The sequence below is a fragment of the Gallinula chloropus genome (genome assembly GCF_964237585.1).
Source record: "Gallinula chloropus genome assembly, chromosome: 34".
Classification (NCBI taxonomy): domain Eukaryota; kingdom Metazoa; phylum Chordata; class Aves; order Gruiformes; family Rallidae; genus Gallinula; species Gallinula chloropus.
Window position 1 is genome coordinate 349,560 of NC_140119.1, and position 13,694 is coordinate 363,253.

Here is a 13,694-nt window from a genome sequence, read left to right on the forward strand (position 1 = left end):
TCAGGGCAGGTGGAAATACCCAAAAGGCAAGTTTCAGTGCACAGTGTGACAGTGTCCTGACACCCCAAGGACTCAGGAGGATGTGTGTTTTTCCTACTATGTTTCATGCTTATCCCCAGAGTTCCTAACTTAGTCTGATTTGAGGAAAACAGCAGTTGATTGTTTGGAAATATTCAGTCAGTGAAAATGTGCTTGTATCTTTTTAAATGTGAAGGAATTTCTCAGGCTTTTCTGGCAGATCTCCAGCACCCACTTTGGCCTTATTCCTGGCCAGATTTCCTGCCCAGAGCCTTGTCACCAACTCCTGTCCCTAGTGAACTCCCTGCCCAGCCTCCTGTGGTCGCTTCTACTTGGCTGTGTCCCCAGACCCCAGGCCCATCTTTAGAAAATGAAATTGGAGGGGTTTTGGGCAACATTTTACAGTCAAATGAAAATGTTTGTTGATGCTGAAAATATTAGTTAGTCATGACTGAGAAAGAAATGGACTTGTGCTGTATCCTGTGTTAGCTGCCATCATCACATCAGCAAGACTCTTTCTAGAAGACAGTGTCTCCTTAAAGTCCCCCTGCAGCTGTACAGAAGTTGAGAGGCAAGAACAAGCTGATGATAGTGGCTGCACACTAACAAGCTTCCAGGGGAAAGTCACTGAGTGTGGAGGGCCACGGCAACAATGAAGATTCCTGGAGGTGTAGTAGAAGCTGCTCAGGGCTGTGGGTGATGAAACTCCTGCAGAACATTGATGTGTGACTCCCTGAATGCTGATTGGAGCAGGAAATCAGAGGGAGCAATTTCAGGATGACAAAGTGAGAAGATGCAGACGTCCCATGTCATTGACCCCCTTGGATGTGTCCTGTCGCCCCACAGGGCCCAGTGGTCGTCCAGTGCCCAGCGAAATGGGGAGGCTTTTGCTCATCACCAGCTGAGGTTACTCTCTGGTCACCATGAGGATGGAAACTCACAGAGTGCCTACACACCCTGGTTCTTCCAACCTGGCACAGAGCCCTTGCCCTGGAGCTCCTCTGGCAGATCTCACCTCGGGGCAGGGCAGCCTGTCCCAAGCTGGCACCCACAGCCAAGGGTTTCTCTTGCTGCTTCTTCCCTGCACGTACATATACGGTGTCCTATTCCTCTCCCAGGACATCTCATCTCCCCAGAGAGCCTTTCCTAACCGTGATGCTCCTCTGTGATGGCCTGGTTGGCCATTCCAACATCCCTTTCCCATCTTCTCCTCCACCCTTGCACTGGCAGTGCTACTCTGCAGAGCAAGAGGGTTGTGGGTCCTGGGCTCAGGAGGACTCTGCAAGGGACATGCTGCTCAGGCTGGGAAGCAAACCCAGCTCAGGGATATGAATGCCACTCAGTGCCTCCCCCAGCAGCTCATCTGTGGCCGTGCAGGGTGATCTCACTGGTTTTGTAAGACATGTTTGGGTGCTGCACTGGGATCCAGCCTGTAGAAGTCCAGTGATGGGAACAGGAATCCCTCAGCAGGCTCCTGCCCCTGTGTCTGCAGAGTCCCCTGGGCTTGCAGAAACTGCTTGGGGGTTCACACCCAGATTTAGCCCTTCATCTCTGGGTCACTTCACCTCTGACAGCCCCACGTCCACTGGGCTCTGTTCACTCCTGACCTCTTGGAACATGATATCACTGCAGCTCCCCTGTGCTCTTCTGTCAGCTCCTGAGTCCTTCCTGAAAAACAACCCTCTGCCACCAGCCCTGTCGCAGCCTGGAGAGCTGCAGGCAGGTCAGTTGGAGCCCATTCACAACGTGTGGGTGCTGCCCACAAGATAGAACACCTGAGCTGTTCCTCAGTACCTGGAACACCTCACTGGGACCCTGATCTCACCCCACTGTGTCTGTTGGACAAACAAGCGAAGCATCAGGGGGTTTTGAGTCTGTTCCTTGGGCATGGGCTTGAGAGTGCTTCTGGAAAAAGCCTGAAGCCTTTGGGCAATGCCCTGAGGAGATTCCCTTTCCTGATGGAAATCCTGCTAGAGAGGCAAGCTCTTTCAAAGACCTGCTGTGCAAGGATTCCATACAGAGGAGCCTCAGCTGTAGCTCCAGAGAAGGTGTCAGAGGAAAAAATACCAGACTGAAATGTTAATGCTGGGTCATTTTTAATGTTTAAATACAGGGAGAGCGTGGAAATTCATTTACAGGGTCTCAAGGTCAAGCCAGAGAGGTAGGTAAGGGATTTATTCCTCACTCTCCAAAGTCCACTCATGAGTTCCACGTTCCTCATGCTGTAGATGAGGGGGTTCACTGCTGGAGGCACCACCGAGTACAGAACTGCCACCAGCATGTCCAGGGCTGGGGAGGAGATGGAGGGGGGCTTCAGGCATGCAAAAATACCAGTGCTGATAAACAAGGAGACCACGGTGAGGTGAGGGAGGCAGGTGGAAAAGGCTTTGTGCCGTCCCTGCTGCGAGGGGATCCTCAGCACAGCCCTGAAGATCTGCACATAGGACACCACGATGAACACAAAACACCCAAAGAATAAAGAGGCACTAGCAATGAGAAGAGAAGCTTCCCTGAGGTGGGTGTCTGAGCAGGAGAGCTTGAGAAGCTGAGGAACTTCACAGAAGAATTGGTTCACAGCATTGCCATGGCAGAGGGGCAGGGAAAATGTATTGGCTGTGTGCAGCACAGCATAGAGAAACCCACTGGCCCAGGCAGCTGCTGCCATGTGGACACAAGCTCTGCTGCCCAGGAGGGTCCCGTAGCGCAGGGGGTGGCAGATGGCAACGTAGCGGTCATAGGCCATGACAGTGAGAAGAAAGAACTCTGCTGACATTAGAAAGAAAAAGAAAAGGACCTGAGAAACACATCCTGTGTAGGAAATAGCCCTGATTTCCATCAGCAAGTTAGCCATGGCTTTAGGGACAGTGGTGGAGATGCAGCCCAGATCAGTGACAGAGAGGTTGAGGAGGAAGAAGTACATGGGGGTGTGGAGGTGGTGGTCACAGGCTATGGTGATGATGATGAGGCCATTGCCCAGGAGAGCAGTCAGGTAGATGCCCATGAAGAGCCAGAAGTGCAGGAGCTGCAGCTCCCGTGTTTCTCCCCGTGCCAGAAGCAGGAACTGACTGATGGAGCTGCTGTTGGCCATTTTCTTGTTCTGGACCTGAGGGCATTTTCCTAAGGAGGAAAACACAGAGGAATATTACACCACATTTTTCTGAGCAAAGCCACTCCATTGTTCACAGACATCCTGCTACCTCAGCCAGTCCCAAGCCATTTGCTTGATTTCTCAGTCCTATCTGGATGTTCTTTGAGAAGCAGGAGACCTCTGCCCACGTGCTGCCATGGAGTCCCTCTACTGCCATGGATTGTGCACTAGTTTGAGGTGTAGAAATCCTCTTAGGACAAGCCAGGCAGAGGGCAGACCTAGGACCTCTTCTTTTTCCAGCCCCAAGGTGGAAACTTGATGGAGGAGGCAGAACACGGCCCCTCTCTGAAAGAAACAAAGGAATAGCAGAGGAGACTGGCAGCCCACGAGTGGTGGAGCAGCACTCCCTGGGACACTACATGAGAGCCATGCCTCTCTGCAGGGAGACCACACAAGCCCAGTGGGGTAGATCAAGCAGACGGTCAGGCCTGGTGAAGGTGAGACCTCCTAAAGAATGTCAGCTCCTTGCCTAGCAGACGATGCCTAGAAGTCATTAGGATGAAGGAGCACAAGTGAGCTGCCTGACAATGTCTCTGCTGCTTAAAGCTGTGTTTCCAGCACGTGTGTCCTGCCTTCAGCTTCAGCTCCCTCTCAGTGTGTCACACCCACCTCTGGGGCTGGAATGCAGGTGTTCCAGCAGTGCCAAACACGGGGCAGGATCTATGGGGCAGGATGTTCTGAGAGTTTCCCAAAAGCTGCTGAGAGGAACTGATACTCCCAGACCTCTACACTGCATGGAACTGAGAAAGCTGAGAGCTGGAGAACAAACCTACATGGTGATAACTCTGAGAGTGGGAGAACACGAACAGCAGCAAGGAAAACAATCTAAAGAATGACCAGAACAAAAGGAACCTAAAATATCCCTGGGAAGGATGAAGGGCACAGACAACATGACCCAAAAGATCACCCACCCAGTCAAGGTGGGAGAGCGTCCAGCAGCTGTCTCTTGGATCTTAGGGTGCAGTGCCAGGAGTTTGGGGGTTTCTGGGAGAAGAGGGGAGCTGGGGTGGAAGGACAGGCAGGAGGGAGCAAGGCTGAGACTCTGCTCTCTATGCTCTCATGTCACCTGTACAAAGACCCCACAACTTGGCTAGTACCACCCAGGTTTCACCCACCCTCATCACATCCAGCACAAACCTGTAGCCCTTGTCATGTGGAGGTGACATCTGCTCTGACGATGAGTCTCCAGCAGCCCCTGAAGGCTCCACTCTTTCTGAAGTGTCCCAGGGATTCGAGCAGAAAGGGAACTAAAGGCTCCTCATGCATCGTGTCCCTCCTGGTTTGCAGAGCGTGAGAACAAGATAGTTGACTCCCTGGTGGGATGGAAGCTCTGAGCTGGGGAGGACTCAGTACAAGGAAAGGAGAGGGGGAGATCATTCTGCAATTAGTGTCACAGACAAAAGAGAGTCAGCACAGAATAAAGGAAAGAAAACTAATTAATTACACTACACTACACACCCAGGGAGACCTGAGTCAGATAATAAGTACAACTAAATCTTACAACACCTCCCTCACCCCCCTCCTCTCAGCAGACTTCACTTCACTCATGATTGCTCTCCCTTCTTCCCCCCAGGATGGCGCAGGGTGTTGGGAGCAATGGGAGTTTTGGTCAGTTCCTCACCAGCTGTTTTCCATCTCAATAGGGGGGCATTCATTTCTCACCCCCTTCCCCTGCTGCACCCTGGGGTCCCACCCACAGCAGACAGTCCTCTAGGAACTTCTCCAACCTGAGTCCTTTCCCACGGGGCTTCGGCTCTTCCTCAGCTGCCCCAGAGTGGGTCACTGCTGCGGGGTGCAGACATGACATCATAGATTGTCTCTCAGTCTCTCAAGCCCAGACTGCTCCAGCCTGGTCCTCCAGGGAGTCACAAGCCCCCCCAACCCAAGAAAACCTGCTCCAGCATGGGTGTCTCTGTCTCTCTGTCTGTCTCCCGCTCTATACCAACTGCACATCTTCTGCCAGGGCTTGCTTTGTGAAAATAAACCTCAACACTACTTCATCACCTCTAGAAGCATGAATTTCCCTTTATGACCCCGTGCTGGCTGGGCCTGATCCCCTGGTTGTCATATATTTGCTCTCTGATTACCCACAGGATGACTTGCCCCATAATCTTCCCTGGCACTGAGGTCAGTCTAATAGGCCTGGAGATCCCTGGATCTTGCCCAGGATCTTTAGTATAGATGGGCATCACATGAGCAAGTCTCCAGTCATCTGGTACCTCTCTGGTTGCACATGGCTGCTGAGAGATGATGGAGAGGAGCTCAGCAACTGGATCCGCCGGTTCCCTCAGTGCTCTCGGGCAGATCCCATCTGGCCCCAGGGACTTGTGACAGTCCAGCTGGAATAGTAGGTCTGTAACTGGTTTGAGCCAGCTTGGCTGAGTAGAGAGATCCAGGAGGATATTCGAGTAAAGAGGGAAATGCACAGGTTATTCCCTGAGTGCTCGTCCTCAGGAAGGGGCTGACAGGGAGGGGAAGCAGAACAAAGCTCCCATGGGTCAGGAGGAAATGATGAGTGACCTGCTTGGCCAGTTAGACACCCACAAGTCACTGGGGCCAGATGGGATCCACCCCAGGGTGCTGAGAGAGCTGGCAGGTGTGCTTGCCAAACCCCTTTCCATCATCTCCCAGCAATCCTGGCAGACTGGGGAAGTTCCACTCGACTGGAGCCTGGCAGGTGTGACACCCACAGACAAGAAGGGCTGGAAGGAGGATCCAGGCAGGGTATCAGATAGCTAACGAGCGCACCCGTATGGTGGTTTGTTTTGACTTAATTAATTAGTTTTACAGAGAATGTGGCATGGAGAAAAACTAAATATTTAGTTAATTAATGAACAGATTAAATACAAGTGTCTAGTGTCAGGTGCCCCGGCAAAGAAGGGATTAATTAATTAATTAAAAACTTTCCAGGGAAGCCTGGGCAGCTGTAGGATTTAATTAAGCAATTACGGGAGATTGGTGGCAGAGTGGAATTAGGAAATCTGTTAATTAAATAATTATAGGGGGTCTCCAGGCAGTCCATGTCATATGCACGGCAAAAGTCATTAAGAAATCCATCTATTAATTCATTAAATGGGTTCTCTGGGGGAGCCAGTGGCAGGCACATGCTGAAAGCAATTAAGAAATCTGTTAATTAATTGATTATAGGATGTCTCTGGGGGACCCCATGTCTGATGCAGGGCAAAAGTAATTAAGAAATCCGTTAATTAATTAATTATATGGGGTCTTTCAGTGAGCCCATGGCAGACACATGGGAAAATAATTAAAGAATAAGTTAATGAATTAATTATATGAGTTCTCTGGGGAGCCTGCGGCGCTCCTGGACCGACGGCGCGTAGATTTGGGTCCCACCATGGTTCCTGATACTGGCGACGCCCTCGAGCCCCTTCCCGGGCGCCTGGAGCACCCAGGGCATGGGGAGGCTGCTGGGGGAGAAGCCGGAGGCCTGGCAGAGGAGGCGCAGGGAACGTGACGCTGGTCGAGTCCAGAGGGGGTGCCTGACAAGACCCCCCGCCTGACCTGAGCTGCTGCCTGACTTGACTGGGCTCCTGGTGTTACCGGCCGCCTGACGTGAACCACCACCTGACCTGACCCACGGACTGACCTGACCCAGCGCCCGACGTGACCCGACACCGCGTAGTAGGTGCTGCCACCACCGCTGTTAATCTGAGGGATGAACTCCAGCCCCTTCCCAGGAGACTGGCAGACCCATCCCATCCGGGTTTCAAAGAATTTCAAAGAATTTCAGAGACTTTTTGAGACTTATGGAATATTTTTGATTTTTTTAAATTTTTTTTCCCCCATATTAGGTTTTTTAAACCCAAAAAATTTTGGAGAGGAAGCGCCGGGCGTGAATCACAGACGATGTGCTGAAGAAATTGATGTGTGGGGCACCAGGATCATTGTCACTGTCTCCTCCGGTAAGTCCTCGTCACCATCATCTCGCCAGGACCAGTTTTTTGCCCCAAAATTTCCCCCTCACATGGTGAGGGCAGGTAAGGAAGGGGACGAGGGTCAACACACTCCCCCCAAAATCCCACCCTCGAAGCCATCGTTGGGACAAATTATGGGGTTGGGGGTGGGGAACTCAATACTGAGGTGAGAAATTTGATTTTGGTGGAGAATTTGGGGAATTTTTTTGAATTTTGTGGGTTTTTAATTAGGGCAGGGCAATCTGCTTGGCAAAAATGTCTATTTTTAGGGTGTTTTGGTAGTTTCCAACCCAAAAATTCATGCCAAGACAATTGAATTGTAGAAAAAGAGGAAAAAAGTCAAATTTGGGGAATTTGGATATATTTTTAGTTTGGAATTGAAAATTTTGGTGAATGAAGTTGTTTTTTGAGGGAAAATTAGAATTTTGGAGACCAAAATTGGCCCCAAAATGAGCTTTTAATGATTTTTTTTGAGTGAAAAATAATCCGCAGGCAAATTGCTGTGGGAATATTGAATCTGGGGGGAATTGGATGGGAAAATTGTTCTAATTTGGGGTCTGATTAAAGTCAAGTGTGCGAAGAGACGAGGGGTGGGGGGAAGGAGAAGCGTTGAGATCTGGGGCAAGAAAGCAGCTGGTGAGGAACCCCCAGAACCCCAGTGCCCATTCCCTGCCCCTCCCCAGGCCATGTTGGGGGGAGGAAGGGAGTCAAATGGTGATGGAGTTTCAGTCTGCTGAGCAGGGGAGGGGTGGGGGGAAGGTGCCTTAAGCCCTGGCCGCTTCCCATTCTTCTCTCCGTTCCGGGTCTCTGGGGGTAGCAGTTGCAGTGTAATAAATCCCTTTTCTGTCCTTGATTCTGTGCTGAGTCTCTTCTGCCCGTTGCACTCCCTGGAGAGTGATCCCTCTGTCCTTATCTCCAGTCCCAAGCCTCCCAAGAGAGATTGTCTCCCCTTTGTGGCTGAGAGGGGGAGAGAGCGAGCGGCTGGGTGGGCATTTGATCTCCAGCCAGGGCCAAACCACCACAGCGCCGTCGGTCCAGTGTTGGTAGTAGGTGGCCATGTCACCGTCCCTGAGGCTGTTCATCTGCAGCGTCACCGTGCTCTGGGAGTTGTCCCTGGAGATGCTGAACCGGCCCTTGACCAATGACCTGTACCATGTGCTGCTCCCATCCTTGTTAATCTGCGCAACCCACTCAAGGGTCTTCCCAGGCGCCTGGCGCACCCACTGCATGCCAAAGCTGCTGAGGGTGAAGCCAGAGGCCTTGCAGAGGAGGCGCAGGGACCCCCCGGGTGTCTGGAGGCCCCTCCAGACTCCACCAGTGTCACGGCCGCCCGCAGCCCTGGGCAAGGAGGAAGGACACCAGTGAGTCGCCCGCTCCCACCATCATCATCATCATCATCATCATCATCATCATCAACATCATAATCATCATCATCATCTTCATCAACATCATCATCATCATCATCATCTCCATCACCACGTCCTCACCACCCCCTCATTACCTGGGAGGGCAACAAGGAAGAGGAGGATGAGGGAGGCCCAGCAGGTGCCCATGGGGATGGGTGGTGGGTTTGGGGAGGGGGGTGATTGTGCCATGATGGGGTCGGGGGGTTCTTATAGGGCAGAGTGATGGGGGGTGATTTGCACAGTGAGGTGGGGATGGTGGAGGTGGCTCGTTACCTCCCCCTGGGTATCGGATTGCTAACGAGCGCACCCACTTGGTTTGGACTTAATTAATTAGTTCTCCAGGGAATGAGGGTAGGGGAACAATTAATAAGTTAGCTAAGTAATTAATTAATGAATTACAAGCATCTGGTCTCAGGTGCCTGGTCAAAACAAAGATTTAATCAATTAATTATAAAATCTCCAGGGAAGATGTGGCAGCTGTGCGGGTTAATTAACTAATTATGAGGAGAGACACGGCGGAAGGCAATCAATAAAGAAGTTAATTAAATAATTAAAAGGGGTATCCAGGGAGCCCAAGTCATATGCACAACAAATGTAATCAGGAAATCAGTTAATCAAGTAATTAAAGGGAGTCTATAGGGTGCCCATAGCAGACAAACAGTGAAAGTAATGAAGAAATCAGTTAATTAATTAATTACATGGGGTATCTAGAGAACCCATGGCAGGTGCAGGGTGAAATTGAGAAATCAGTTAATGAAGCCATTAAAGGGGGTCTGTACAGAGCCCAAGGCAGATTAGGAAGGCGGCCGGTCTGGTAGGGCAAGTCGGATGGTCAGGTCAGGTGGCCAGACGGGCAAGGCAGCCGGTCAGGTCAGGCGGCCAGTTGGGCAATGAGGTTGGTCAGGTCGGGCAAGGCTGCCTGTCAGTTCTGGCGAGGTGGTCGGTCAGGTCAGGTAGCCGGTCGGGCAGGGGACCGGTCAGGTCAGGACAGGTGGCTGGTCAGTTAGGGAAAGGCGGCCGGTCAGGTGGGTGTCCGGTCAGGTCGGGCACGGCAGCCGGTCAGGTGAGGCAGCCGGTCAGGTTGGGCAAGGCGGCCGGTCAGGCAGGCGTCTGGTCAATTCGGGTAAGGTGGCCGGTCAGGTCAAGTCAGGTCGGGTGACTGGTCAGGTCAGGTCAGGCAGCCGGTCAGGTCAGGTGGAAGGTCAGATCAGGCGAGGTGGCCGGTCAGGTCAGGTGGCTGGTCTGGCAAGGCGGCTGGTCAGGTCAGGAAAGGCTGCCTGTCAGGCCAGGTGGCCGGTCAGGTAGGGAAAGGCAGGGTTATGATAATTATTCCCAGGAAGTCATTCCCATTCCCTCCTCCCAGCTAGAGCGTGCTCAGTGGCACTCAGGGGCTCTGCCGCTGGGCTTCAGGGATGAAGGCTGGACGTCTTCCTCTCCCTCAGCTCATCCTCTTTATGTTTCTCCTCCATGGCTACCTGAGCTCAAACACACATTCCTGCACCGACTCGTTAGGAAGCCCTGTAACTGGAAACAAGATATACTCTGTCTCTTAATTGCTCGTTGGGCTCATTATTGATGACAAGGGGCGATGGGCTCAAGTGGGAGCACAGGGAGTTCCCCACCAATCTGGGGAAGAACTTCTTCCCGGTGAGGGTGAGGGAGCCCTGGGACAGGCTGCCCAGGGGGTGTGGAGTCTCCTTCTCTGGAGAGATTCCAGCCCCGTCTGGACACTGACCTGTGTGCCCTGTCCTAGGGACCCTGCTTGGGCTGGGGGATGGACCCCAAGGGCTCTGGAGGGCCCTTCCAACCCCTGGGACTCTGTGATAATTAATTAATTAACTCCTACAGCTTCCAGAGATTCCCTGGACACCTTCTAATTAATTAATTTACCCCTTGTTTTCTCTGGACATCTCATACAGACCCTCGTAGTCTGTTAATTACTTATTTAGCTAACTAATACAAACTAATTAATTTTTCCCTGTGCCTCATTCCATGCAGAGCTAATCAAATCAGTCAAAAGAAACAACCCTATGGGTGTGCTCGTTAGCAATCTGATACCCACAGGAGGTGTTGCTAACACACTCACCCCTTCTTTCCCCCTCCCTGCTTCGTTATGCAAATCACCTGCTACCCCTCCACCCTATAAGAACCCTCCAACCCCAACATGGTGTCATCACCCCCCTCCCCAAACCCACCACCCATCACCATGGGCACCCGCTGGGCCTCCCCCATCCTCCTCTTCCTCATCGCCCTCCCAGGTAATGAGGGGGTGGTGAGGACGTGGTGATGGAGATGATGATGATGATGATGATGATGATGATGATGATGATGATGATGATGATGATGGTGGGAGTGGGCGACTCACTGGTGTCCTTCCTCCTTCCCCAGGGCTGCGGGCGGCCGTGACACTGGTGGAGCCCGGAGGGGCCTCCAGACACCCGGGGGGTCCCTGCGCCTCCTCTGCAAGGGCTCTGGCTTCGACTTCAGCAATAGATACATGGTTTGGTCTCGCCAGGCGCCCGGGAAGGGGCTGGAGTGGGTCGCAGCTATTTACACCAGTAATGGCAGCACCTACTACGCGCCGTCAGTCCAGGGCCGGTTCAGCATCACCACGGACAACTCCCAGAGCACGGTGACGCTGCAGATGAACAGCCTCAGGAACGGTGACACGGCCACCTACTTCTGTGGCAAAGGTGCTACTGGTACTGGTGGTTATATTTCTGGTGGCCCCAACCCCGACCCATGTCCCCATCTCCTCTCTGCACTTTTCTGGCCCCACCACCGACTGCTTCTGCTCCAAGAAGTGTTTCAGACCTGTGCTGGTGCTGGCCAGGCCAGAGCTCAGCTCCCCAAGCAGCCAGCACAGCTGAGCTGAGTTTGCCTGGGCTGTTTTCCACACCCCCTGACACCACTGCCCCATGAAAGCAGCTGGGGGAGAAAGGGGAGGGGCTGTTTGCCTCCAGAACAGGCTGAGTGTGGCCGGGGTGTGGGGCCGCTCAGTCGGTCCTGGCCGTCAGGCAGCCCTCTGGAACCGTCGGGTCAGTCAGGGACTCTGTGTCAGCACTGGGGGGGAGTGGAACTGCCCGTTCTTGTTCTACACTCCCAGGGATTTCTGTCAGGAACTGTCCCCGTCCCACCCCACGGAGGCTCCATTTGTCTGTCTGTCTGTCCCGGGGGAGTGAGCGAGCGTCTTGGTGGGCATTTGGCCTCTGTCCAGGGCCAAACCACCCCCCACCCCCCAACCCCACATTTAGACCCAACGACGGCCTCCAGGGTGGAATTCTGGGGGGAGTGTGTCGACCCTCGTCCCCTCACCCACACGTCCACGCCCCGGGAAGGTGAAATTTTTGGCAAAAATGGCCAAAATTGGTCGCGAGGAGATGATGGTGACGAGGACTTACCGGAGGAGATGGTGACGACAGCTCCGGTGCCCCAAAATTCAATTTGACCAAGAAAACCACTGTGATTCATGCCTGGTGCTTCCCCTCCCAACATTTTTTGGGTTTAAAATACCAAAATTTGTGAAAAAGAAATATTTTTTAAATTCCACTCTATTTTAAAAAAATTCCTTGAAAATTTCAATTTTTTACTATTTTTCAAATGATTTCCAAAATTTCTTGGATTTTTTGGGTTGCATGATGGAAATTGGGAGAGAAAAGTGATGAAATTGGGATAAAATTGGATGAAAAGTGGCAGGGAAAGGGAAAAATTACAAAAATTATTACAAATTTCCCCAAATAATAAAAAATTGAGATTAAAAGGTGGAAAAATGGGATTTGGGCTCATTGTGGTGAGGTGGACAGATTGGGGGTGAAATACCATAAAATCCAACAAAGTTGCGCAAATTTGGGGGGAAATGGGGCAAAAAGGTAATAAAGAGAGACTTCGGGGCAAAAATGCTGAATTTTGTCAATAAAAGGCCATATTTGGGGAAAAAATTGACATAATGAGTAAAAGAATGTGAAGATTTGGGGGGAAATGGGGCAAAAGTGGGAAAAGAGTAAGAATATTTTGGTCAAAAATGGGTTTAAAGTAAAAAAATCCCAAATTTTGTGTCAAAAATGGGAATTTTAGGCTGAAAAATGCCCATATTTGGGGCAAAATAGGTAAAAGAGGGAAACATTGGGGCAAAAAATTGATAAATATAGGCAAGGAAAGTCCAAATTTTGGGAAAGATGTGGCAAAAATGGAAAAAGAATGTGAAGATTTGGGCAAAATGGGGCAAAAGTGGGAGAACATTTGAAATATTTGGGTGAAAAATGGGTATAAAATGGAAAATTCCCCAATTTTGGTAAAAAAATGACCAGAATTGGGTCAAAACCCTGGAAAATTGGGAAAATCAGCCGAAATTTATGGAGAAACTTGAAGAAAAGAGGAAGCACAGTTTTTTGGTCACCACCAATGTCACTGAGAGTAGCACCCCAACCACCAGCAGCACCACGGTGACACAGGGGCGGACAAATTCCCCCTCTACCAGCACAGCTGTCTACGCTCACCCTGCGGATTTGGGTCAAAATTGGATAAAAAAGGGAAAGGAAGAGCAGATTTGGGTCCAAATTGGCCCCAAAACACAAAGTTATTCAAGACTGGGGTAAAAATTGGCTAGGAGACACAAAGCTGGATGAGATTTGGGTCAATATTGGCCCGAGGAACCGAAGGAACCCTAGATCGGAGAACGAAATGGGATGGGTGTGCCAGGCGCCGAGGAAGGGGCTTGAGTGGGTTGGGAGTATTTTCAGTGGTGGGACCACATGGTACGCACCGTCTATCAAGGGCCGGTTCACCATCACCAGGGACAACTCCCAGAGCTCGGTGACTCTGCAGATGAACAGCCTCAGGGACGGTGACACGGCCACCTACTACTGCGCCAGAGGTGGTACTGGTTATTATGCTGCTGTTGCTGGTGCCCCCATCCCTGTCCCCATGACCCCACGTTCCTGGAGAACAATTTTGACCCATTATCCTCTTTTTCTGAGCCATGTTTGAGTGTTTTCGACATCGGCCCTTGGAGCGACACCTCACCTGGCTTTGCCATCTTGCTCCAGCTTGGCCTCCTGAAGCACCCAGCACTGAACATGTTTCCCTGACCTTGAGTGTTCTGGGACCAACCCGTGGCTGTTTCTGCTCCAACCCCACCTGGGAGGGGACATCCCTGGCCCCACTGCCCCAAACCTCCATCCTTTGGGGCCC

At 51.6% G+C, this 13,694-nt stretch overlaps 1 protein-coding gene across 1 annotated transcript in view; it reads right to left on the bottom strand.

Moving 5' to 3' along the window:
- Positions 1-6,883, bottom strand: part of LOC311202994 (olfactory receptor 14A16-like) — a gene marked incomplete at both ends in the record, with an annotated part of 114,280 nt that extends 107,397 nt beyond the window's left edge. The window contains 2 exons of the mRNA XM_084277632.1: positions 2,204-3,135; positions 6,754-6,883. Coding sequence (XP_084133758.1) covers positions 2,204-3,135; positions 6,754-6,883 — 1,062 coding nt within the window. The remainder of the gene's footprint in view (positions 1-2,203; positions 3,136-6,753) is intronic.
- Positions 6,884-13,694: the final 6,811 nt, after the last annotated feature.